This window comes from Aspergillus brasiliensis (genome assembly GCF_001889945.1).
Source record: "Aspergillus brasiliensis CBS 101740 unplaced genomic scaffold ASPBRscaffold_32, whole genome shotgun sequence".
NCBI lineage: Eukaryota > Fungi > Ascomycota > Eurotiomycetes > Eurotiales > Aspergillaceae > Aspergillus > Aspergillus brasiliensis.
The window spans coordinates 45,917-73,013 of NW_027137473.1; the positions used below are offsets into that span (position 1 = coordinate 45,917).

Genomic DNA, 27,097 nt, shown 5'->3' on the forward strand with positions numbered 1-27,097 from the left:
AATGATCTGGATTGCTTGCTTCAAAAGAATCAGCTAGGGGTCAAGAGGCCCTATTTATGATCAATTCACTGATGATCTAGATCATAATCATGAATCATTGATTTTTGATCATTAAACAAAGAAAGTGGGGTAGGAACAAAGAAAGTAGAGTAGAAAGTGGGGTCAAGCGGGGTAGGTAGTAGTAGTGAATGATCAGCTTGATCAAAGAAACAATGATATCAAGAAATACGAGAATTCACATGTAAAATGATAATATACTGATTGCAAAGAATCTGGGCCAATCTTTTCCTTTTGAATTGGAAATTCCATACAATTTGTATGGAGACTGCTGTTGGTTTAGGATCTGCTGGATTTGTTGATTTTTCATAATTAAATAAGAATTTGATTAGTAAAGAAATGAAATTACCAGCCGACAGATACCATATCTAACTGGCCACTATGGGTCCGTATGGAAACTTTACTAAATATTTAAATATAATACCTGATATACAGCTGCCCTATTGACCCAGAGGCCTTCTTAGCTTCATAGCTCTTTACTATGATATCTGTAATTTATATACAACCATTTTTAGGCCGATTATTCTTTTTTTTTTCTGTCTAGGCTTACATCCAGCCTTTACCGTTCAATGCAAAGTCTAGGGCGATGCTGGGTAGACCAACAGTCGAACTTCCGTTGTCCGCTGCGGGCAGGCTTCCGGCCACCGAGGTCTCGTCTGGAATTATCATTCCCCGCTCCCAACATAAGATAGTGCCTCCCATTGGGCTATCACACGGTACGCGGACGGATAGTAACACATCCTGCAGATCGCCTTCCCACTCTATCTGTAGGTCAACGTCCAAACGATGTCCTCAGCTGCGGGTGTGCCGTTCCTGTACTAAGCAAGCAGCCTTTTGCCAGCGCCCGGTATTATTTGTGTGGGCTTTGAAATAATAAATAGGGGGAAAATATAAAGAATACTTAAATAAATGGAACTTCATTTTCTAGTCTACGAAGCAAATTGATGGGGAACATTTACCGAGTCACACAAAGCTCATTTATGTCGGGGCAAGTGGGATGATCGGGCCCCTATCCCGCATCCTACGCCCCATCGCCTAGACTTAGTGGCAACAAATCTCCGACACTTATCCCGCTTCTATCTTTATGCTGCTGTGTATGACTCATGCTGTGTATGACTCACGCTTAGATAGCGACGGGACGCCAGCGTGTTAGAGATTGCAGTTCAGGTGCGACCGGGGTTGGGAGACATAAGATCATCTACACCCAGGTCCTTCAGCAATGTATATCATATGAAAATAAGCAGACTTGTCTGAATGCAACATGCCGACTGCTGTGGCTCTCGTCGTGATATCGTACCTTATATACATCATTTCCACGGCCATCTGGAACATCTTCTTGCATCCCCTCCGTCGGGTTCCCGGACCAAAGCTATGGCTGGCCTTTCCCATCTTGCGTCATATCTCACACATAAGAGGCGTGCTGGATAGAGACATGCGAGCATTCCACAATCAGTACGGTGGGGCCGTTCGCTTCAGCCCAAATGAGGTCTCCTTCATCACCACCCAAGCGTGGAAAGACATCTACAGCCACGGGCATCGGCAGTTGCCCAAAGTAACAGGATCGGCAGGCAATCCTAAGGATATTGCCAATGCAAATGGTTCTGATCATACTCGATTTCGCAAGGCTATGTCCCATGCGTTCTCAGCCAAGGGGCTCCAAGCCCAGGAGCCTTTCATCATGAAGTACGTCAATAAGCTTATCAGCAAGTTGCACGCCATGGCCGAGTCCCAAGTAGCCATGGATATGGTGAAGTGGTACAATCTTACAACGTTCGATCTGATCGGAGACCTCGCGTTCGGAGAACCATTCGGTGGACTGGACGCCTCAGAGTACCATCACTGGGTCTCAACCATCTTCGAGTTCATTCGGGCCTTGGCATTTGCCAGATTCAAGGATGAGTATCCAATGGTATTCCACGCTCTAGAGCGCTTCCTACCAAAACATCTTCTAGAGGCGAAAAGAAGACAAGATGAATATAGCTGGACGACAGTACAGAAACGGTTACACAGTCAAAGAGACCGTGGTCAAGCGGACTTCATGCAGTCCATGCTCCGTTACCGTGGCAAAAAGGATGGGCTGACGGATGAGGAGCTCGCAGCCAATGCAAGCATCCTTGTCATTGCTGGCAGTGAAACTACAGCCACACTTCTCTCAGGGCTGACCTACTGGCTACTCCAACATCCCAAGGAAATGGAGAAAGTCAAATTTGAAGTGCGATCTGCCATGGAGAAGGAAGAAGATATTACTATCAACAATACCACAGCTAAACTTCCGTACATGCTGGCGTGTATTAATGAAGCTTTCCGTATGTACCCGCCTATTGCGGGCGGCTTGCAGCGATATATACCAGAAACACCTACGGAGATCTCGGGATATCTGCTCCCTCCAAAGGTAAGTCAAACTTTAAATACTAAAACATCCGATGCTAATACCTTTTAGACCAAAGTATCTATTCACCAGTCTGCTGCATACCGTTCGCCTCTCAACTTCCACAGACCTGAGGAATTCCTCCCGGAACGATGGTTACATCAATTGAAGAACGACCCCTCATCACCGTTCTACCATGACAACCGGGAAGTTCTGCAACCGTTCTCAGTTGGTCCACGGAACTGTATAGGTCGGAACTTGGCCTATGCAGAAATGCGTGTCATTTTTGCCAGACTACTGTGGAACTTCGATATCGAACTGTGTGAGGAGAGTCGGGACTGGCATAATCAGAAATCATATACCCTGTGGGCGAAACCTCCCCTTATGTGCAAGCTTAAGGCTCGGGTACATTGATTTTCATGTCACCTATGTTTGTTGGCGGCGTTAAACGCGCCTTTCAATCATGATGAATAGTTGTTTGATGGATCTTTGTTGTATCGCAGAATGCTATATGATCTCAACTGAATAGTTCAACTCGCTTCTGAACACACCTTACAAATTAGTTGATCACCAACATTGTTAGTTCCCTACACAAGTTTCTACGATCCTGTCCGTGTCTTTCCTCGAAACTCTACTGGGCGCATGTTCGGAGCATCAACCTCCCAAGCTGTTCAACATCTGTCTTATACGATCCAGAGGACCGCCTACACCAGAGGGGTAATGGCATCGCAGTGCAATGCTATTAGGGTGCGGGAACCCCAAACACCCTAATTGGTCAGATTCCCGGAAAAGGGGGGTACAATGCTATTACTTTTTATTGAGATTTCAGCCTAAAATTTTAATATATTTAAACTATGTCTTTTATTTAATCTCCTCTTGAATCTCAGTAGCATAGCTCCACTGGCGGAGTAGGGAATTGTATTTAAAATTAGTAATTTAATAAAAAAATTTTTTTTTATTAGAGTTATGTTTTCCACTACCCATTTTCTTGAATTATATGTAAACTTAGTCAAGAATATCTATATCTATATATATTTATATGTATGGACACATTCTCTCCAGCCTAATTTTTTTTTCTAAATTTTATTCTTATTTTTACTCTTATTCATTCTATACTTTAACTATCCTAGATATACCATTGAATCTAATATTAAAACTTTTTTTTATATATATTATCGTCTGCGTCTTCTTATATGCCGTGACTGTCAATATAGTGTATTAGGGTTTATTAGGGTTTTACCAAATCGTACGCCTCTAATCCCGAGGCATTGTCAGCCATGCTTCTCACCATTCTGGAGCTCTGGATAGCTTGCGACAAATCCGCCGTCCATATTCATCCGCTGCTTCGCCAGTATAAGACTTGTATTCCGATACATCTATTCCAGTCTCTCCTGTTACCTCGGCAATCCCAGCTTACCAGGTTGGCACACGCGGAAAGCTAGATGCGTCAACGTCACCAGGGCCTCCAGTACCGAGGTTCCAATATTCTAACCGACTTTGGAACGCCTTCCTCCTTTTCCGTGCGCTACTTCAACCAGTCCGCTGAACACCAACGTCTACTTGCCACTATTGAACAAAGAGCGGGATCCGAGAAGGCCGCCAAAGTCGTGGAGCTGCACCGAAAGCATCAGCAGTACAGGGACTTATGTGCTCGGCGTGATGAGATTACATGCACTTACTTCGATGAGGTAGTCGACAACCGGTTCCTCTTTACAGAGCGTCGTCATAGCCCCTCGTGCCAGAGATGCAGGGTTGACCACGCTGCGAAAGAGATCACAATTGATGTTCATGAATGGCCTTTGTCTCCCAATCCCTTGGAAGCAGAATCCAAGGTCTTCGAGTTGAAACTGCCCAGACCATTTTCATTCTGGCGTGATCTCACTGCCTTCATTTTGCTTGATGTTTTGGGAATCACGTATGTTTCGAAAGAAACGCCTAGAGCTGAGTACCGACCAGGCACCTACAGTGGCCTCTCAATGTTCTTTACCACGGTAGTTGATTCCCCAAGGATTGGCCTTCTTTCCCAAGTTAAACCCCACCAAGGAACTCAGAGGCGAAAGAACCACATCATCAATATATCAGAGAGCGACGTTTGTCTTGCGAACGGTTTGCATTTCAAATACTTCGACAACGCCCGCCGCTGCTTCACCGACGACCTGGTCCAAACACATGCGATGGCAACGGCATGCACGTACAAGTTACCGCCATCCAGCTCATCTCTGCAGCCGTTTCTCTTCCGCCCAGCAGAGGCACCTGACGGCCCGTCACCCAATACGGTCATTGCATCGCAGCATACCTGCCCCGAGGAAATGTCACTGGGGGAGTATAAGGCTCTCTGCTCGATGCCATTGGGCTTCCATATCCAGTGGCAGAACATCCTTCGGCAGCTCGCCGCACCCTCCGTGGTATTCAATAACGTCGAGACGTGCCTTTTTACTCTGCAGATCATGCACCAGGCAGGGCCGCCATCGCTCATGGATCCGATCCTGCGAGAAGGCCATCATGTTCTGAATGATGATTCATTTGCAGCTCCTTTACTGCGAGAGATCAAGAAGACAGCGGCGACAATCGAATAAAACTGGCAATCAGCAGAGGAGCTGAGCGTGTTGATCGCTCTCACCCAGAAAGTGTTGGCCTGCTCCCCATCGGTCCAAATTCAGGAGGAATGCATCGCCCAGCTGGATGGCCTCCGGAAGATTTCTTTCAACTGGGTGATGGCTGTTGGGGACAAGACCGGTGCTACGGACAGCAATGATCACAGGAACAATCTGATTGCCTCCGCCGCTTATCTCGCGTTGATGTGCGTGGGCACTTTTGATTGCGAGAACAGCCACTTGGAGCGAATGCTCCGGAACGATCTGCATGCCTCCATCTTCATCCAATGCAGTATGATCATTCATGACCGAAAAGGCCTTCTAAACAGGGTATCCAGCTGTTTACTGCCAATTCTCTACTATCGATGGCAGAACATAGCTTTTCAGGGACACCGCATTCTCGCAAACAACACTGTCCATGGCCGCACTACCGCTCTCGACCGAGCGATCCAGCGGACTTGGGCGGCGTACCGACCGGGATCTCCTTGGACAGCAGCCTCGAGTGGCACTCAATGTTGCCTGCACGCCCAGATGATGGGTGAACTCGGTGGTACCAGCGGCGTCGTGGTGTACGTTAACCTTCTCACTGGTCAGCTGCTCATCAATGGCCGTCCCCTGGCGCCGTTGCCCTCGGAGTTCGAGCGCCATAAAACATATCGATCCCTGTTTGGGCATTCCTTGGTTGAAGTGATGCCCAGCGACCTTTCAGGTTTGGAATACTCCGCCCAGAGACTGCATATGGGCCAGACGATCTACCTCGGAAAACAGAGCATCCCCGAGCAGAGTGGATTCGATCTACGCATTCGAGCCGTGGATGGGAGTAGAGTCTGGGAATTCGTATCTCCAAGGCTTCTCGCGGCTGCTTTACCGGATGCCTTTGTGGAGGGATACGCCCATTGGTACGAAACCAATTGCGAGTATATCGAGTTTCGTCCTGTTCACGAGCCATGGAAGCCATCACCGGCTTCTCACTGGCGATTGCAGCGCACCCGGCTGGGAAAGAACTGGCAGCTCACTCAGGGAAATGTTTTGTTGATTAGTATGGGGAGCGAGACAGCGAGATCATTGTTTGATGTCTTCCAACCCATCGAAAAGGCCTCCAAACTGCACTACAAGCTCCACCACGAATCTGACATGGTGGAGGTCGAAATTCCCCGCCTTCGGCTGGGCTTTAATCTGCGATCTGGTCAACCGTCAATTGAGTCTCGCCAGTACCGGGGAATGGTCGTCGATCCTGATCAGTCGGTGGGCACTCTGATCGGCCTGCGTAACAAGCTCGTTTTGCTGGACCGAAAAACTCATAATCGGAGGGTTCTGATCCCGGAAGGTCAGATAACATGGGAGCAAGACGGTGACCACGTCACCGTCAAGGTCGGTTGGCAGGCAGCAACCAGCGTGCATGTTTATCTCATAAACGGTGACATCGGCTGCTTAACGGACAACGGGACTCTGCAGAGTAAACTGGTACTGTGCTATCTGCATGCAGTCACGTCATTCTGCATCCCTGACCCCTTGACCAAACACACAGGGACCGAACAGTCTCTGTCTATCCTTCGCTCAGCATCGATGCGGTCTTTCAATCAACTACAGCCGGAAAATATCACGATTCTAGAAAAGCTTGCGCATCTCACACCACAGAGGAGATATTGCCCTGCCAACGAGCGTCTAATGCAGAGTGTTCGATGGGATCCCATCCTAGGTTGTTTGGCTCAACATAACGAATTCCACGGCCAGGTAGCTGCTATACTTGGTCAACACCATCAAATGAGAATATTCAACGCCGCTCCACAGGGGACGGAGCCGTCACTACCTTCATTGAATGCAGACCTCCTGCAGCGGGATCGCATTCGCTCCTCGATCTTCCGGATCTCTGGTTTCGGCGCTGAGAACCACACGGACGCGGAGGACTGTCTGTATGAAGGACTGGGCCGGAACTACCGGTCAGAACGCTGTTCGCGAGTGTTCACTCTCTGCTCTACGAAGATATCCCATCTGCCGAGGACGTCACGCTTGACTCCTTGGCTGCACGTCTTTTGGAAGTTTCTTACCAAGTCCAGCACAATGCACGGAGCCAGTTCTTCGATCGACGCAACGCGGATCAAGTACGATGCGATGTGGCTCACGGAGACCGGCGAGTTTGTTTCCAGTCAGTGGTGCAGTATCCATTGGCTTCTCTGCTCGGAGACGGCTCGGCCAAACAGATATGCGGTAATGATGTGGTTGTCGACGTTGGCATTCTTCAAGAAGATAGACATGATTGTCTTGCACGTTCTTGCTGCGCTGTACATTGTACCCGGTATGGCCTCGATGACCTTACCAGCACAGGGTTTATACCGGCCACAAGAAGGTTCCGGGTTGAACGTCGCCGAACTGAAGACTCGGATCCATTCAGCAAGCCGGAGCGTGACCCCCGAAGATGGCCTCTCGCCCGGCCCAGCGGAATCGTATAGCACGTTTCATGCGCGCGTGGCGAAGCTGAGAAAGACAAAGCGGAAACAGGCACTGGGTCATTTCATGGCCGGCCTACAGAGACAGTGGCCGACCCGATGCCCCTCACGTCCCATATCTGATGAAGAGCCGCCATTCGCAGATTATTTTGACACACAAAAAGCGATGCAAGTTTCAAAGGCAGCAATGTCAACTTGGTTCGATAACCGAGAGCTGAGGCAGTATCTTGATAGGATTGCAGCCGTTTACACCGCCCAAAAGATCCAACCCATCACAATCCCACCATGTCTCTGCCGGTGCTGGGAACGCCCCCCAGACCGACGGCGTGCTTTCATCTCCGTGGATGACATAGTGGACGGGTCTCTTGGTCCACCACCGGCGGTGAAAATGGAACCACCCACTCTACCCCCTTGGTCGGGCAGTGGCACTACTCCTGATCAAAATCTACATCTTTCAAGCTTAGTCGATACCCTCGAATCACAAGCGCGATCTCAATTTCAACAGCAGTACATCGAGGGACTGCGGGCCAGTATGGCATTCTTGCAGGGTATCCAGCATATGGATCATCGCTTGCCCGACGACGACGTTCTTGAGACCGTCATATCCCATCATTTCCATCGCTGTCAAGAGCACTATGAGAAGATCAGCCGCTCAATCATGTCGAGGATGATGCTGTCAAATACGATGACAGGAGAGGTACGTCCCGGATCACACACGAAGCGCAAGATCCTGGGAACGTTTGCCAATATCCACGTCTGGCCGAGGGTATCATCACAGCTCCTTCTGCATCAGCTGACACGCAAACGCTGGAATCACCTGCCTGAGCCCTGGAAGGAATGCTTGGTCGCGTATGGATGTTCCATCACGGCACTCCAGCGGGCGAAGAGGCTCGTCAACGTGATGGGTCATCGCATGGATCTAGCCCGCGAACTGCAGAACCCCGGTCACACGAACTGGAACCCAATGGATTTCCCCGAGTCATTGCTGCTGGAGATCGAGAGTGGGGTGCTGATACGGGACGTCCAGGAACAGATCGCGCGACGCATGAGAAATGCGCAGCCCGGACATAATGTCGTCATGCAACTGAACATGGGCGAGGGCAAGTCTTCCGTCATCGTCCCCATTGTGGCAGCCGCGCTCGCAGACCGTTCATGCCTAGTTCGCGTCATTGTCCCTAAGCCCCAGTCGCGGCAGATATTTCAGATGCTCGTTTCAAAGCTGGGGGGCCTTTTAGGACGGCGGGTGTTTCATCTCCCCGTGTCACGCTCGTTGCGGATCGGTGAACCTGAGGCGGAAGAGATTGAATGGATGTGCCACGACTGCATGGCGGAGGGCGGAGTGCTCCTCGTTCAGCCCGAGCACCTCCTATCCCTGAAGCTGATGTGTCTAGAGTGCTTCATCACAGTGAGAGAGGCGGTTGGTGTATGTCTTCTTCGAATCCTGGATTTCTTCAGGATCTCCTCGCGAGACGTGGTGGATGAAAGCGATGAGAACTTCAGTGTGAAGTTCGAGCTGATCTACACGATGGGGACCCAGCGTTCGTTGGAGCTCAGTCCACAGAGGTGGACTTTAATCCAAGATATGCTCGGCCTGGTGAGGAAATATGCTCCGGTTATCAAGATGCAGTTCCCGCGGTCAATTGAGGTGGAGGAGCCGCATCCAGGAAGTTTCCCTAGGATAAGGTTGCACCGAGCGGATGCCGTGCATCAGCTCTTTGAACGAATTGCGGATCATATTTTCCACAACGGCATTGACAAACTGCCGATTTCACGGCAGCCAGAAGCAAAACGACTCGCGGCTATCGCTTATTGTCTTAGCCCTAGCCCGTTACAACCGGAGATTGCTGCAGTGGAAAACCCAGATGCGTCTGGCTTATGGGCCGACAGCACGAGGGATCCTCTGCTACTACTCCGGGGTCTGCTGGCTGGCAACGTTCTGGCATTCTGCCTGGGACAAAGACGCTGGAGAGTCAACTACGGACTTGATCGCTCCCGACAACCCCCCACAAGGCTGGCGGTTCCGTATCGTGCCAAGGATAATCCGGCACCACGGGCGGAATTCAGTCACCCCGATGTTGTCATTGTGCTGACGTGCCTGAGCTATTACTATGAGGGACTCCGCGACGAGGACCTTTTTCGAGCATTCGACCATCTGGTCGGATCGGATCAAGCTGACGCGGAGTATCAGATATGGGTCGATGATGCCCCGACTCTCCCCCCTGCTTATCGTCAATTGGTGGGTGTTAATCTCCAGGACCGGCTCCTTTGCGTGGAATGCATTTTCCCCTGTCTTCGGTTCGCGAAGGGAGCCATCGATTACTTCCTGGCTCATACTATTTTCGCCAAAGGCCTAAGGGAGTTTCCGAGTAAATTATCTTCGTCCGGATGGGATATCGGTGAGGTCAAGTGCCATCCCACCGTCGGCTTTAGCGGGACCAATGATTCCCGCGTCACCCTTCCGCTCAGTGTGGAGCAGCTGGATCTACCTGACCAGAACCACACCAATGCGTTAGTTCTCGAATATCTTCTCCGACCCGAGATGACCTGTCCAAGTCAGATGCGCAGGTCCTTCTGGATATGGTGGCGGAACTGGGTTCACCCGTACGCGTGATTCTGGACGTTGGAGCTCGCATATTAGAGCTGAGTAACCTGGATGTTGCGAAGACCTGGTTGGAGATGGTCAGTGATGATGGTCGAACGCAGGCTGTGGTCTTTATCAACGACGACGACGATATTGCCGTGGTAGATCGGACCGGACTCGTCGAACCGCTGCAGACGTCACCTTTCAAAAGGCACCTCGATCAATGCCTTGTGTTCCTTGACGAAGCACACACGAGAGGGATTGATCTGAAGCTACCCCTAAATTACCGGGCGGCGGTGACGCTGGGACCGAATATCACAAAAGACAAGCTGGTTCAAGGTCAGGGACCCCCGCTGGAACGGTCAGATGCACTTCACACTAACAGCTATTCACAGCATGCATGAGGATGAGAAAATTAGGGAAAGGACAATCGGTCGTGTTTTGCATACCGGAAGAGATCAAGTTCAGAACTCTGACCCTCTGTGGGAGGACCCACGAATCTGATCTTACCGTAGCAGACGTGCTTCGCTGGGCAATTTCAGAGACCTGGGACGATATGCAACGCAGCATACCTTTGTGGGCAGTGCAGGGAAACCGATATCAGGCCCAGGCCCGTCAGTGGCTGGTCTTGCGACAGGACGGGCAAACCTCGATATCAACATCTCAGGCAGAGGGTTTTCTGGAACCGGAATCCCAGTCCCTTGAACAGCGGTATAGTCCCGGTTGTAATAATGTCCTTTCTCTTTCCTCCCAATGCCCTGACGATGCGGACTCGCGGCGCATACTGGACCGATGCCGTGAGTTTGCAACTATGAAGTTCTCTGCAGCGCAACTCCAGGAAGAGCAGGAGCGAGAACTAGCACCAGAGATTGAGCAGGAAAGACAAGTTCAACGTCCGGCTCCTGCCGAACCGGAACCGCATTCTGTGCATCCTGATATACTCTCGTTCGTGGCCACTGGACACCTGGATGCATCATCCGCCGCCGTGAAACCAGCTTTTATGGTGTTAAAAGATACATCAGCGGCAAGATACCTGGATGTGGCCCAGTTCCCATCAGAGCTCCTTGTCACCATTGATTTTGCGAGAACAGTCCGACTGCCTAAATTATCTGCTCGGGATAGTTATCAGCGTGCGGTGGAATGGGTCCTGATGAGCACCGGCCATCCCTCCGAGGACGGAAGGCCCGTAGGGCACATGGTGATCATCAGCCCGTATGAAGCGAACAAGCTTCATGCTGACATTCGCGGGTCTAGCGCAGTAACGCTGCATCTATACGCACCTCGGCAGAACCAGAGTTCGTATCCTATCGATAGGCTCGATCTGTACACGATTCCGAAAAATTTAAGCACAAGGCCCCTGCGAGTCCCTGAGAGCCTACGCATTCAACTGAACCTCTTTGCGGGCCAGCTCTATATTTCGTCGTACAACGAGTATTGTGAGATATGCCGCTTTCTGGGAGTTGCGTTTACTGCCGCACCAGGGGGCTTGGCTGTCGCCGCGGATGGGTTCATCGTGGAGAATCAGCAGGCAGGAGCCAAGTTCACCCAAAGCCCCCTCAGGTTTCTCAAGGTGTTCATGTCACAGATACGGAAGGACGGGCAGGAAATTGACAAGACCCACCTTGGGAAGATCCTAGACGGAAAACTATTACTCATGGCGGACTTCCAAGATTTCAATGGCAGAGCTCGGACCATGAAGCTGAGCCTTCGAAATGTCCGATGAGATGTCTCGAGCGAACAGCATGATGGGACGGCAGGAAATGATTTTTGATGCCGGAACAGTCTTCTTTGTGTTCCGGGTGACTGGCGCTTGGCTTCTAGCTGGACCTGATCAGCTTCCTCTCAATGTAGTAATGTAGTTCTAGATTCCTCTTGTCGTAGAGGTTTTAAATGGCAATGCTCTCGAGTCCCTTCCCGATAATATATCCGTTTTGTTCCCTCGTTATGAGCCTATTCGTGAGGCCTTTCACGGATCCTATCTCACTTGGCACTTGGCTAGACTGCAATGGCGATGTAGAGAGGATGGTGGTTTGAGCCCGGCGAATAATGATGCAACAAGGATCACGATTGACTTGCGCCATATGGTTTCCGGGGTCCTTGACGTTAGTTGTAGAGGGGTGAGGAATAGGAGGGCGGGGCGTTGAGATAGTCGAGGCGATGGAGAATTTCATATTTATATATAGTGAGGTGGAAATGGGACAATGGCAGCAGTATGGAAAATTCCTTGCGCGCTTCAACAGGAAGGTCGGTCAAAGGAAGTAGCCAAACAAAAGCAAGAAAATGCAATGTAGACTTCTCAATGCCTCCAATCATAATATCTCGAATTTTGGTTCACGTCATCCTGTTTACGTGGGCGAGTCTGGGTATAGGCCTCGCCTGTTGAATGAGAATGGAATGACTTCCTTAGTGGTTAACTTATTAGGCGTTATAATTACAGAATGGTATGCTTCATATATATATATCCATTTCCCATCCCTGCTGCACAATTCAGCTACCGTAATTTTCAATAGTTCTGGCCTACGGAACCTCAAGCGGGTGGAGGTTCCAACCTGCTCACCCGTTTATTCACCAATGCCAAGATGAGACAATAAGGTGTGAAGCCACGAGCGGCAGGTCCGCCCTTCTGCTTTGCCACCAGGATTCCTCCACACCGGCATTCGCTCATGCTAAACTCTCTACGTTAGATAGACCTATGAAGGCGCTCATAAAACGGCTATATCCATAGAACGGAGACCCAGGCGTCATATAGCAAGAAGACGTCCATAAAAAAAGAAACTATACCTTACAAGCCAGCCACTACCACATAAGGGGCCTCAGTTTGTAGACCACTGCTGAACTAGCAGGTCTTGATCTGAGCCTTCGGTCGTCGTGGCCAGCAGATGGCAAATGGCTGGGCCCATCTACACATTTCCTTCCATCAAGAATCTCTCGGTGAAAGGTGGGGCGAATCACAACCACATTCCAGAATACGCGCAGTCTTTCCGTGCCACACTCTACGTTGCATACATTGTTTAAAACGATGCATAGACATTCTCTGCGGGCTGGCCTCACCAGAAAAGTAACGCAGAATCTGTTCATGGTCAGCATCCAGCTACATGCTGGGAAAGCACGACTCAAGTACTGAGAGTCTGGTGGGATGGTCTCTTGACATTACCACACACTATGGCCACTCCAGGATTGCAGCTTAATGCAACGGCTATCTTGGGCCAGCCTCTCAACAATATGCGGTCCAGGCCCACCAAAAAGAAAAAAAAAAAAAAAAGGTACATCCTTCTTCATGACATTCAACTCAGCTTGATGGGCTTATGCAGTACTAACACTGACTCTAGTTTCCTTCATCTACTCCATTCCAAGCTGAACTGTGTTGAAACTGTCATGCAACACTGGCCTTGGACGGATCGCAAGTTGCAATTAGAATGGGACATGTGGGAGTTAGTACATACATGACATTTTGCTTTATAGGCGGCAACGAAAATACATCAATCTGGGAGGTTTGCAAGAGCTGCTTGCATGAAAACACCTACAATCCGTCATCAAAAGAGATGCAGTTCAATTCTAGAATAACACTGAACGTCCAGAAGACTGTCACCTCCCTATGTCACCACTCTTTTAAGAGAACCGACTCTACGGCATCCATCTATCATCGATGTCTCTTCCCTGAGAGAATGAAAGACGTAGTTGCTTATCAAAAGGGAAAGCCGTGCACACAATATTCCCTTTACGATACAGGATATATGGAGATAGTTCCGTTTCAGGAACAACCTTCTGCGTTGCGAAGAAAGTGCGTCGTCAATACTTGGCCCCCCGCCAGCGGAATGACTCTAGAAACGACCTATTGCCTAGAAAACTTCCTTCCATCGTAAGCTACACTTGTACTTTCTCATCCTGAGTTAGTCGACCGAACGGCGCAGCTGGGTCGCAATTGCTATGGCGGTGGAAGCATCTGGACTTGTTGCATACTGTCCCTTGTAGAGGTTGTCCAGTATGCGGAGTGTGTGCAGGATCATGTCCTGCAGATCTTTCAGGAAAAAGTTAGCATGAAAGATACTTCAGGCTTTTGGCCTTGTTGGAGACCAATATGTCTGACAAGCTCGAGAAGTTGGTCCGTTGTCACGGTCCGTTGGAGTGTCAGTAGGTTGCGCTATACTCTCGCCTGGATTCATCTAAGACAAGTACCAGCAAGAAAAGAAAGAAAAAATACCGTCACCGACGAACCGTCATGATTGGGCGATGCCGGAAAATGAGGATCTGCAGGGGAATAAGTATTACTGTATAGCTCGTGAAAATATACAAATTAGATGTAAATGTCCGCTGGAGATACTGTAAGATTCAAAATCGCCTTCCGCCTGTGTTACTGTTCTGTTTTCTCAAGGCCCCACTGCCAAGAGTGCACCCCGTACACTAACCAGTCCCGGTAAAGCGAGTTACAGGAACATAACGAACAGTGGTATCGTTCATCCTCCAGCATCATGTCATATAATTTTTTTATTACGTATCCACTTTACCAAGGATAACGAATCTACTAGAATTTTCGGCCACTATCAAATATTGAAGACGATGTCTATATACACAGCAGCCATCCAGACCCACCTTTTAGAAGGATCTTCGCTATAGTAGAGATAAGGAGAGGCAAGGAAGGAAAAGGCGAGTATGTTGCATTTATTATACCATGGTGGAGAGAATGTGGAGAGAATCTACTGCTGTTTCCCAGTCATTGAGAATTTGGAAGAGGATATGGTATTTGGGTGTTCTGGACACAACAGGTTGCAGCGGAGCTCTGCACACTGTTACGTAAGACAGGAGGCATTATTAACCTTTCCCTGGCTTTTCCATGTATACATCCACCATCCATTCAATGACAACTAAAGCGACAGTTCTGTTCTGCTCAACCGAATACAGGCAAGTAAATCCATGCTTTCACCCACCCAATTGCGATTATAGAGCATGCGACTTGATTGTAATAAGACCTTGATTTAGACAATCGAGAGATATTACAAGGCGCTGTATCTTCGCCTGGGAAACAGCACCTCGCGCCAGCAACGTTGTGAAGGGTACAAAGTTCGGCCATTATTCATTGTGAGTTGGGCGTTTTCTCATACCCCTGAGATTGACGTCTGACAGGTCATATCCTGAGTTAGGATCTGCCCTATATTGAAGAAGTAGCTTGGCTACTGCTTCATGCTCTCCTTCTAATGCCCAGGTGAGTGGTGTCCGATCTGAGTTATCCTGAGTATTAGGATCCGCTCCCTGCTTAAGGAGTAGCTTGGCTACAGCTTCATGTCCCCCCCCTGATGCCCAGGTGAGTGGTGTCCAACCAAAGTTATCCTGAATATTAGGATCTGCACCCTGCTCAAGGAGTAGCTGGACTACTGCTTCATGTCCCACCCCTGATGCCCTGGAGAGTGGTGTCCAACCAAAATTATCCTGAGTATTAGGATCTGCACCCTGGTCAAGGAGTAGCTTAACTACTGCTTCATGCCCTTCTTCTAATGCCCAGGTGAGTGGTGTCCAGCCTGATCTATCCTGAATGTTAGAATCCGCTCCCTGCTCAAGAAGTAGCTTGGCTACTGCTTCATGCCCTCTCTCTGATGCACAGATAAGTGGTGTCTGATCTGAATTATCCTTAGTATTAGGATCCGCTTCCTGCTCAAGGAGTAGCTTGGCTAATGCTTCATATCCTCTCCATGATACCCTGGAGAGTGGTGTCCGACCTGAGTTATCCAGAGTATTAGGATCCGCTCCCTGCTCAAGAAGTAGCTTGGCTACTGCTTCATGCCCTCTTTCTGATGCCCAGGTAAGTGGTGTCCAGCCTGAGCTATCCTGAGTGTTAGGATCTGCTCCCTGCTCAAGGAGTAACTTGGCTACTGCTTCATGCCCTCCTTCTAATGTCCAGATGAGTGGTGTCCAGCCTGAGCTATCCTGAGTAGTAGGATCTGCACCCTTGTCAAGAAGTAGCTTGGCTACTGCTTCATGCCCTCCTTGTAATGCTCTAGAAAGTGGTGTCCAGCCTGAGCTATCTTGAATATTAGAATCTGCACCCTGCTCAAGAAGTAGCTTAACTACTACTTCATGTCCTCCATCTGATGCCCACGTGAGTGGTGTCCAACCTGACCTATTCTGAATATTAGGATCTGCTTCCCACTCAAGTAATAGCTTGGCTACTGCTTCATGTCCTTTTCCTGATGCCCAGATAAGTGGTGTGTGACCTGAGCTATCCAGAGCATTAGGATCCGCTCCCCACTCAAGAAGTAGCTTGGCTACTGCTTCATGCCCTCCTTCTAATGCTTTAAAGAGTGGTATCTGACCTGAGCTATCCTGAGCATTAGGATCCGCTCCCTGCTCAAGGAGTAGCTTGGCTACTCCTTCATGTCCTCCTTCTGATGCCCAGGTGAGTGGTGTCCAACCAGAGCTATCCTGAATGTTAAGACTCGCTCCTCCCTCAATCAATTTCACCATCACATCTAGGGCATTTTCTTCCATGGCAACACTCAACGCTGTGTTATTCTCATTGTCCCGAGCATTAACGTCCATGAAGTAGTACCTATCCCGCTTTGTGCTTGTTCCATAAATGATGGCACTCACAGCTACCTCCTTCTGGTGCAGCTGCCATTCTATGGAACGATTTAAAAGTGCCACCGCCATATCCTGATGGCCTCTTTTTATAGCGAGAAGGAGGGGTGTGTTCCCATCAATATCTCTACCATCAACCTCCACCCCATCATTCTGCAACAGATCGTCAAAAGCGCTTTTCGACGCAAATGTAATCAGGACATGGAACGCCGTCGCCTGGATGAATGGCCAACCTCGGGGCGTATAGACATTATCAGGATCAGAGACTCTCCATAAATTTGCTAATTTTTGTAAGGTTGACTTTTGACCCCAGTGAAGGAGGGCGAGGAGATCGGATTGAGGGATATTTTGTTGTTCCACCTCCTTGATGTGCTGAAACAAAAACCGTACAGCGTATGGTATCAACTGGAATGTCTGGAAGAATTTGCTACGGGATAGTCGCTGAGCACCTTCCAGGACTTCATCATGTGTGATGTATCTGAGACAAGCTCTTGATAATTGAAAATGACCAGCTCCAACGACGGACTGAGAGAGATGCGGGTCACACATAATACTGCTGAGGAATTTATTGAGCAGAAAGTCAGCCACTGACTGGTGTATAAACTGAGCTTCCCGATCAGAATCTTCCTCCCCAGGTTCATATTGTTCCCATATTTCACGCGATTGAAATCCTACCAATCCTTTGGAGAGATGTCTCACGTGAACCTCAAATTTAGTCACGGTATCAGACCAGCTGCTGTGACTTCTGAGCTGCGTTCCAGGTTCCATGTCTATATCAATAGAAAGTGCATCCCGAAGCTCGTGAGCAGACAGGGGTCTCTTAGCAAATAGAATCCATTGGAACAGCTTGACCATCTGCTGTCTGTCGCTTTCATGCACATCATTTAAAATTCTAGAGTATAGCCCGTCAAGAGCTTCGGGGATGTCAGCCAACTTGCTGCGCAGGTCTTCTCTCTTGGTGCCAGTAATGTTCTCTTCAATCACCCTGTTACAGACAAGGACTGCCCATTGAAATCCTCCTCGAGCTTTCGACAAAACTTCACTTTCAAAATACTTGCGATCTTCCTCTGCTTCAATTTCTTTCAGCATACCACCAACGACGCGTTGTATATCGTTAGTATTTTGTTGTTCCATGCAGATGGATGGGATCATGTGATGACCCAGGATTGGATAATGTCTGGAAGAAAGACATATTTTTGCCTGTCCACCTTTGCACTTGACTGCCTCCATAAGATCTTTGAAGTATGTCAGTAAGGTTCTGGCAGAATCCTTCCCACATTCATCAAGTGCGTCAATAAAGACGATGACCGGACTGTTCTTTGTCCCCTCTGTTAGGATCTGCGATACAAGCTTGCGAAGTTCTTCTTCCGGCCAGGTCCATCTACCTTCTTCGTAGGAACCATACCGCTTCTCCCGGTCTACAAACGATTGTGTGAGCTGGCAGAGGTAGTCCGGAAAAGAACATAGCATAGCATTCAATAGTGCTCTGAAGAGCCCCAGCGGCGTTCTCTGCAGAGTTGTCCGTCGACCGTGGATGAAAAAGGATACAAGCTTCCCAGCGTTTTTATCGGCCATTGACTGGACAGCGAATTTCATAAGAACGGATTTACCAGCCCCAGGATTCCCTTTGATCCACAGAAGCCCTTGTCGGCTGTTCAACCATGCTTTATATTGTGGGTCTTCAAAGAGCCAAGCGCAAGTGTGCATTGCCGGATGAATGTCGTTGTACCTATACTCTTGTTCGCGGAAACTAAGTGACCTAAGGCATTCTGTTTACAATCAGTCAAGAATACTAGTGGTAATATTTGACTTGATATGCCCGGATTCTCTCACCTTTCTCACTGTTACACAAGTCTCTTTCCCTGGAAAGAGTGACCGGTACAACTGACAAGAGAGCTTTGGCATAGGCAGCAGCAGTTAGGGCGGCATATCCTTGCCATCGTTTATTCTTATGCGAATCACAGTAGTCACAGATGCCGCGAATAACTAGTGATGGAAGTTCGTCCATGAGCCCAGCAGCCTCCATTTCGAAACAGAGTATGTCTAGGTCCCGAGCAATGAAATCTCGAGTCTTAGCATCTTTCATGACCTGATCTCCAGAAGCGATCAAGCCATAATGAATACAAGGGTCATCAGTTCTCCGCTCAGGTCGGTTCACTAACTGGGTTTGATCACATGCCAAACAGTTGTATTTGCTATTATCATGATCGTATGTTGGCGAAAATAGCCAGTCGGCTTTCGGCCGCGAAAACTGTTCCTTTAACTCTTCACTGTTGTGCAGTGTATCATTCAGTATATCACCGATCAGCCTTTTCCCGGTCATATAATCACTCTTTAATTGAGAAATGGCCTTCAACAAGACTGGAGGAGGTTTATTAAGCAAGCCAGTGTGCTGGAAGTGTCCGCCGCGCAGTGTCTTGCCGTAGTCAAATTGTATAACGCCACCCGAAGTGGCAGTCGGCATGCTGACCACAACATCACCAAGGCGAATGTCAGCACTCTGGCTCGGGACTCCACCCCCAATACCCACCATCAAGCCGAATCGGATATTTCGAAAGGTAGAAACCATATGGGACGCCACAGCTGTAGCGGATATTGTCCCATAGACACCACCAGGCAGACAGGCCACTATCACATTGTGGCTGCCAATCCTCCCAAGTGTGTAGACATTGTGATCGGATGCGGGCTGGGAAAGTGGAGGATGAACCTCATCAAGAATGGCCTTTGCCGCCGCCAGTTCTAGCGACAAGGCGCAGATCCAGGCAACCATATAGTCGTTGTGCGCGAAGGTCATATTATCTAGCACACAGAAAAGTGAAACTTCTCCATGAAATGATCAGGTAGTTTTGGGTCGGAAGAAGATAGAGTAGGCAATAAAATTGCAGAGTTAAATATTCCAAGATCCAAATCTGAGGTTTGAATTGGAGGGGTCATCTGACACGTGTAACTGTGAGGCTGTCGCGGTTAAAGGGCCAATCCTGGTCTTGAGAACATATAAAAAGCCAAAGGAGTAAATGGTGTGTATTAATAAGCAACAACACCAGGTACTTAATTAGTTAACTATAACATGATCTTCCCAGAATCCTATCAACAAGCCGCGGAAACTAGTTTGCTTTTCAACATCACAAAAACCTAAAGTCTTAGGTACAATTAAGTTCTGGGAGCTCTCGTGAGGGCGTAGCTAACTACACCTTAATTGGAACTAGATGCGTCACAACGTTTGACACGTAGGAATTTGGTTTCTCGAGATTAGTCATCGAGTCATCGAAGCTTACTAGATCGACAAGCGGGACGCCGGATCATTACGGTTGGTTCCGTCAAGCTCAAAGGCCGTAATTTGAAGAGTAATAATCCCAACATGTCGGAAATGACCTTCCGCGTTCTGTTTTCTGGCGCCCACAATGTCAATGAACCATTTTAGTATTGCATCGAATATCAGCTCTGGGTCATCCTCATATACCTTCCAGTTGCGCTTAATGAACGAACTCTGCAAACATTTCCTCAATGGGATTGAGGTCCGGTGAGTATGGAGGCAGGTACAGCAACTTCACCCTGGCGTTACTACAATTCTGTCCCACACGCTCGGTATGATGAAACGATGCATCGTCCATTATCAGCACAGGTTTGGGTTCCGGCTACCTCGCAATGATGAAGCAGCTGCTCCACAAATTTTCGAATATCAATGCATCACTAGTTCCCTGGAATTTACAGGCAAGCATAACACTATGCTGGGCATACGCTGGGAGTACTTGATATCACCGTTCGCGATGAAACCGAGAGATTTGCACCGGTGTTATCCCAATGGGGGACTATGCTGTTCGCCGGAATCTAACCCGCTTGTCGCATCCCGCCTCATCGATATGAACATGGCGGTACGAACGAAATTCAGACAGACTGTGAAGATAGCAGTTCCGTAAGTCCGCATTATGGTCTCCAGAAATCCGACGGGCTGCTTTCTTTGACCATCCGACTGGTATAAGTGCCCTCCTATAACGGCGGTTGTCGCTACAATCTCAAATTCATCCCATAAGAAAGTCGCCATTCGTCTAGATACAGATCCGGCTTCGTGAGAAGATGCTCGCAAAGGGCGTCTATCATAGGTGGGCCACTGTTCGTGGTCGGCCGGCTTTGTTCGGAGGTGCTCTGACACTGCCGAAAAATCGCAGGTTCGAACGCATGTATCGAATGCTGCGCTCATTGCAACCAGCCACGTCGGCCATTTGAGCGGTAGTCAATGATCTGCTTAGAATCATGCCGCGAATGAGCTCAAGCTGAGATGCTGCTAGACTCGGGGCCATTTGGAACACATGAACAGCTGCTCATTTGCTGCGGAAAGATGTGAGAAATGGTGTGGTGCAGGAGATGACTGATGCGATTAGTTACCTGTATCATACTGCTATGTCACTGTAAGAAACCGAAAGTTCCAGAAATATACAGTGCTCGTATCATACAAAACACCACTAGTACTGCCAAGGCGCTAAAGAACTAGAAGTGGGGCTGCGAAACAATTAAAGAGTGTTCGGAGCGGAAGCCGATTTCGAATGTTCCTGTACTTCGATACACTTCGATACGACGGTGATTCTACTCTGGCAAAATCACCAGTGGTGGATTTTTCTCGGAAGCTCCTCCAGATCCGGAAATCCTATACATCCTAGAAGGAGTTGTTGTGGCTGTCTCTTGAATTTGGGGAGGAAAAATGTCGGGACGGGCCGAGACGCGAACCCCTGAACCGCCCGACCGTGACGAACACGAAAACTCGCCACCGCGATTGGGGTGAGGCCGAAGCGCATGACAAGACCACCGGCCCACTATGCTCAAGAGCAAGAGGTCGATACTGAGCAAAGAAACACGCGCTCCCAGCGGAAGAAAAAGAACAAGGGCAAGCCAGTCGCCCAACGTGAAGCGGCGACTTCGGACGACTCCTCGACGGAGAGCGAGGACTCAGACGCCTCCAAACTTGTGAAAGCGATTGTTAAGCTCAGAAGAGAAATCGAACGACGAGATGAATCACACAAGGAGGAGCTCCAGAGAATCAAAGAAGAATTTGGCACTGCCCTCGCAGAGTTTCGACATGAATTACAGACCCTGGCAAATCGACCCCCGACACCGCAACCCCACCCCGAGTCATGCGCTCAAAACAGCCACGAAGAGATCCTTCGCGAAATCCAATCCTGCGGGATCCCCGTCCTATGCAGATGTTGCCCGTACCCCCCCCCCCCAACAACCAGCCAACCGAGCAATATACGGACTCTCTCATCGTGGAACACGACACCGACTAGCTTCACCGATACGTTATATTGCACGATAGACACTTCGAAGATGGCAGATACTGACAATGAGAGACCATCAGCAGGTCCAATTAGGACGGCAGTTGAGACCGAGATCTGGGCAATGGAGAACTACACGAGCTGGCGGTGCCGCGCTGTCACGGTGGACCCGAAGAACACCAACCGGATCAGAATTGCTTGCCGAGATGAGGCTGAACACCAGTTGGTTAAGAAGGTGGCGGAAACCAAGGTCGGCGCAGGCGCCCGGGTGCTTCGTGATGAACTGTACCCGATCAAAGTCGACAGCGTCAACAGAACTGCAGTGCTTGATGAAAACGGTGACATCCGAGCAGGAGCTGCGGCAGCCTTTGGCGAAGAGAACGAAGCTTCCATCGCTAAGATTGCATGGCTCAGCAGAAAGGAGAATGCGAAGGCCTATGGGTCAATGGTCGTCTATCTGACCAAAGGCAGTGATGCACGGAGGCTCCTGGCCGACGGGTTCTTTCACGCTGGGGGAGAATCCGGCGTGACCAGCACCTTTGAATACCGACCCCGACCGATGCAATGCTACAATTGCCAAGAGATTGGGCATAAGGCGTTCCAGTGCAAGAACGCGCAGAAATGTGCCAAATGTGCCGCGGAGGGCCACCACCATAGTAGCTGCAACCAAATGATTCCAAAGTGCATTCCATGCGGATGCCCTCACGAATCGTACAGCAAAAACTGTAGGAAGCTCTACCCATCACATCATGAATAAGACTCTCCGAGTTATTCAACTGAATGTGCGAAAACAGGATGCGGTGCACGAGAGCTTAATGAATGATGAAGAGACTCAGAACGCGGTGGCGTTAGCGGTTCAGGAACCCCAAGCAAGGAGGATTCAAGGCCGGCTCTTGACCACCCCGATGGGACACCACAAATGGACGAAGATGGTCCTCTCTACCTGGAGGGAAGGCAGGTGGGCAATTCGAAGCATGCTCTGGATTAACAAAGAAATCGAGGCGGAACAAGTGCCGATAGAGTCTCCGGATCTCACGGCAGCAATTATCCGGCTCCCCGAGCGACTGATTTTCATGGCATCCGTTTACGTGGAAGGGGCCAATTCCTCAGCTCTGGACGATGCGTGCAATCATCTACTCAACGCGATCACGAAAGTACGACGAGTCACAGGCGCGGTGGTGGAGATTTTGATTATGGGAGACTTTAACCGACATGATCAACTTTGGGGAGGAGACGACGTATCATTGAGAAGACAAGGTGAAGCAGATCCAATCATCGATCTCATGAATGAATGTGTTCTCAGCAGTCTCCTCAAACGAGGCACAAAGACATGGCATAGCGGAGGACACAGCGGGGACTACGAGTCGACCATCGACCTAGTCCTAGCCTCGGAAAACCTAACAGACTCCGTGATTAAGTGTGCCATACTCGGGACGGAGCACGGCTCGGATCACTGCGCTATTGAGACTGTATTTGATGCCCCCTGGTCGCTCCCAAAGTTTCAGGGACGACTTCTGCTGAAAAACGCTCCATGGAAAGAGATCAATGCCAGGTTAGCGAACACTCTTGCCGCCACTCCGTCGGAGGGTACAGTGCAGCAGAAAACCGACCGGCTCATGTCGGCGGTCTCGGAAGCGGTGCATGTGTTAACACCAAAGTCGAAACCATCACCACACGCGAAGCGGTGGTAGACCGCTGATTTGACACAGCTCCGTCAAATACACACATATTGGAGAAATCACGCCCGCTCCGAGCGACGGGCGGGACAAAAAGCACCCTACCTGGAGACGATGGCCCAAGGCGCGGCAAAACAATATCATGATGCCATCCGGCAACAGAAGAAAACGCACTGGAACCAATTCCTTGCCGACAATGATAACATATGGAAAGCCGCTAGATACCTGAAATCGGGAGAAGACGCAGCGTTCGGGAAGATCCCGCAGCTCCTCAGAGCGGATGGGACCACCACCACCGATCACAAGGAGCAGGCAGAAGAATTGCTGGCCAAATTCTTCCCGCCCCTGCCGGACAATATTGACGATGAAGGGACTCGACCACAAAGAGCGCCAGTCGAGATGCCTGCCATTACGATGGAAGAGATCGAACGACAGCTGATGGCGGCAAAATCTTGGAAGGCACCTGGCGAAGACGGTCTGCCAGCAATAGTCTGGAAGATGACTTGGCCTACGGTCAAGTACAGAGTCCTGGATCTCTTCCAGGCATCGCTGGAAGAAGGCACGTTGCCAAGACAGTGGAGACATGCGAAGATCATACCGCTTAAAAAGCCGAATAAAGAGAACTACACCATTGCCAAAGCATGGAGACCAATTTCACTCCTCGCGACGCTGGGCAAGATACTGGAATCCGTGGTAGCAGAAAGGATCTCACATGCGGTGGAGACTTATGGTTTGCTCCCGACCAGCCACTTCGGCGCCCGAAAGCAGCGGTCCGCGGAACAAGCACTCGTACTCCTGCAAGAGCAAATCTACGCGGCGTGGCGCGGCCGACGGGTCGTGAGCTTAATCAGCTTCGATGTCAAGGGCGCCTACAACGGAGTGTGCAAAGAACGGTTGCTTCAAAGGATGAAAGCGCGAGGCATACCGGAGGATCTGCTCCGGTGGGTTGAGGCGTTCTGCTCGGAACGAACGGCGACCATCCAAATCAATGGGCAATTGTCTGAGATCCAAAGCCTTCCACAGGCTGGACTGCCGCAGGGCTCGCCACTATCCCCAATCCTATTCCTCTTCTTCAACGCAGACCTCGTACAACGACAAATCGACAGCCAGGGAGGTGCGATTGCGTTCGTAGATGATTTTACCGCGTGGGTGACCGGACCGACTGCGCAGAGTAATCGGGAAGGTATTGAAGCAATTATCAATGAAGCACTTGACTGGGAGAAAAGGAGCGGCGCGACTTTCGAGGCAGACAAAACAGCAAGCTGATGAACAGACTGCGGAGAAAAGGAAACCATATCAAGATTCTTTGGGTCCCTGCCAGCGAAGACAACAAACTGCTGGGCCTAGCTAAGGAGCAGGCCAGAGCCGCAACCCACGAGGACGCTATCCCACAAGCACAGGTCTCCAGAATGAAGTCAACAACATTGAATCTTGCACGATCCCAAGCAGTCACCACGAAAGTCTTGCCAGAGGACGTAGGGAGACACGTCAAACGAGTGGATGCCGCACTTCCAGGAAAGCACACCCGACAGCTGTATGATGGATTATCGTGGAAAGAAGCGACCGTGCTGGCTCAACTCCGAACCGGCATGGCAAGATTAAATGGGTATCTCTACCGGATCAATGTCGCGCAGACAGACCAGTGTGCATGCGGACAAGCAAAAGAAACCGTCGAGCATTTTCTCTTCCGATGTCGGAAGTGGACTACGCAACGGATCGCACTGCTACAATGTACTCGAACTCACCGCGGCAATCTCTCCCTCTGCTTGGGCGGCAAATCACCTTCCGACGATCAGCAATGGACACCGAATTTGGAGGCAGCACGAGCCTCAATACGAGTTGCAATCGCCACGGGCCGACTCGACGCCGTCTAACCATGTCAACCAAGACAACGACACCCTTCCCCCAACTAACCTACACCAACCACCTTGTGCCAAGAATGGTAGACGCGCTTCAACTGCCGAGGATAGGATGTTGAACACTTGAAGAAGCGCCTTCAAGCCAGTCTATTAACAAAACTACTAACCCACAGGGATCCTACGATATTGACAGCTGAGAGGACATATACTGAAAGGATCTATGTATGGGCTCCAAGGAGATACAGCAGATGTACATTAGAACCTGTGTTGATAGATCAGTGATGGTTGCCCTTTCGGCTGAGCCGCCGGGCGTTAATGAATTGTGTGTGTGTGTACTTCGATACCAGTCTTGTGATCACGAAGCACTCCAGCCTTGATGCGTGGTCAAGAGCGCTTTTGAATAAGCAGGATGTGCCGGGCGTGCGAACATATATATCGAACGATGGATTGCACTCCACATGTTTTGGCGTCCCAGATACTGGCCCTGAGGCACTCGAAATCTGTGGCAGTGTTCGACATTTGTCTGACCGCATGTGAGCATATTCCTGCAGTCAAATCAGGGAACAGTGTACGGTATAAACTCACCAGGCCTTGGGTCGAGGAAACGGTCGCTGTATGCCTGCCTTGCTGTTTTAGTGTCACTCGATGCGGTGTCCAGGCTGGCTATGAACCGCAAACGACCACTAGAACCGTGATTCGGTAGAAGTGATGGTCGATACACTCTTCTATCTCTAGGGATAACGACAGCATTCATTGCTGAGCTCTAAGGTTGCGGTTGAATCGGGCGAGCACAGAAAAGGGGAATACATAGAAGGTGCAAAGCCGATTAGATGCAAATACCACGGTTGTTCAGGTACGGATGTATTTAATAGCTGACCCGGTAGCCCTGTAACCGGCTTGGCCTCTTTTAAAGGACAAGTTGGGGATACCGAACAGACACACAACGCTTGACGTCTAAGTGTGGGACTGAGTGTCATCCCGCATGGATATGAGAGGATACTCGTAGAATTCAGAAGGCTGAAAGGACTTCTGGGCATAGTGGAGGACTGGACACATGCTGCAGTATCTGACAGGATCTTCTTCTATCCGAGTTTCGCATGAGACTGTAACTGAGCTGCTCTAGACAAGATGGGGCGCGAATCATAATGGTTCGTAGGGCATCTGGACAGTGCGCTAAGCTCGATGTGTAATAGCGCACGTTGCGTAGTACGCTAATGAGTTATCCTTCCAGCCCAGAACCTCACGGCTTACCGCCTCCAGCCTCCAGCCAATGGTCGGGGGCACCTGCCGGGGGAAGTGGAACACATTAAGCACACTACTGGGCCACTACGCCAGGACCTTTACCGCCGGAGAACAAGCAGAAAGTGATGCGTCAGCAACCAATTCTAGTCAATCTGTGAAGGGAATACAGGAGCCTCAGGAATCATGCAGCATCTGACATCGTCACATCACATCCGCATTAGCGCGTACAAGCAGCTCTGTTGCGAACAACACGGAATGTGATGTGATAGGTCAGGAAGCACGGAGCGAAGACCTGCTCCTCGTACCGATTCTACCTGGCCACAGTTGCAAAGACATAATGTACTAGTAGCATGAGTGTGGGGCCGACGTGGCCGGTCACGTGACGCTCGTTTGACGGTTTGTCAACCAGCCATTTGCTGCCCCGCCTCTTTCCCCC

General features: G+C 49.7%; 5 protein-coding genes across 5 annotated transcripts; 3 read left to right on the forward strand and 2 right to left on the reverse strand.

The window, feature by feature from the left end:
• The first annotated feature begins 1,230 nt into the window (after positions 1-1,230).
• Positions 1,231-3,254, forward strand: ASPBRDRAFT_164775 (cytochrome P450). Its single transcript, XM_067619544.1, has 2 exons — positions 1,231-2,449; positions 2,498-3,254. Exons 1-2 carry the CDS (start codon positions 1,319-1,321, stop codon positions 2,837-2,839), a joined length of 1,473 nt encoding a protein of 490 aa, XP_067472977.1. The 5' UTR covers positions 1,231-1,318; the 3' UTR covers positions 2,840-3,254.
• Positions 3,255-3,867: 613 nt separating this feature from the next.
• ASPBRDRAFT_79658 (DUF3638 and DUF3645 domain-containing protein) lies at positions 3,868-11,770 on the forward strand (the record flags this gene model as incomplete). The annotated part of the gene is made up of 4 exons (XM_067629472.1): positions 3,868-4,929; positions 5,020-9,978; positions 10,020-10,386; positions 10,443-11,770. 4 exons carry the CDS (start codon positions 3,868-3,870, stop codon positions 11,768-11,770), a joined length of 7,716 nt encoding a protein of 2,571 aa, XP_067472978.1.
• A 2,855-nt stretch (positions 11,771-14,625) lies between these two features.
• On the reverse strand, positions 14,626-19,573 carry ASPBRDRAFT_79660 (uncharacterized protein). Its single transcript, XM_067629473.1, has 2 exons — positions 18,451-19,573; positions 14,626-18,386 (listed from the first exon to the last, which is right to left on the reverse strand). The coding sequence occupies exons 1-2, from the start codon at positions 19,409-19,411 to the stop codon at positions 15,115-15,117; spliced, it is 4,233 nt and encodes a 1,410-aa protein (XP_067472979.1). The 5' UTR covers positions 19,412-19,573; the 3' UTR covers positions 14,626-15,114.
• Positions 19,574-21,110: 1,537 nt separating this feature from the next.
• ASPBRDRAFT_489104 (uncharacterized protein) lies at positions 21,111-23,177 on the forward strand. The gene is made up of 2 exons (XM_067626188.1): positions 21,111-22,609; positions 22,679-23,177. Coding segments are annotated over exons 1-2 (1,206 nt in total). The 5' UTR covers positions 21,111-21,405; the 3' UTR covers positions 22,681-23,177.
• A 2,517-nt stretch (positions 23,178-25,694) lies between these two features.
• Positions 25,695-26,173, reverse strand: ASPBRDRAFT_139522 (uncharacterized protein; the record flags this gene model as incomplete). Its single annotated transcript, XM_067619103.1, has 2 exons — positions 25,695-25,942; positions 26,005-26,173. 2 exons carry the CDS (start codon positions 26,171-26,173, stop codon positions 25,695-25,697), a joined length of 417 nt encoding a protein of 138 aa, XP_067472981.1.
• Positions 26,174-27,097: the final 924 nt, after the last annotated feature.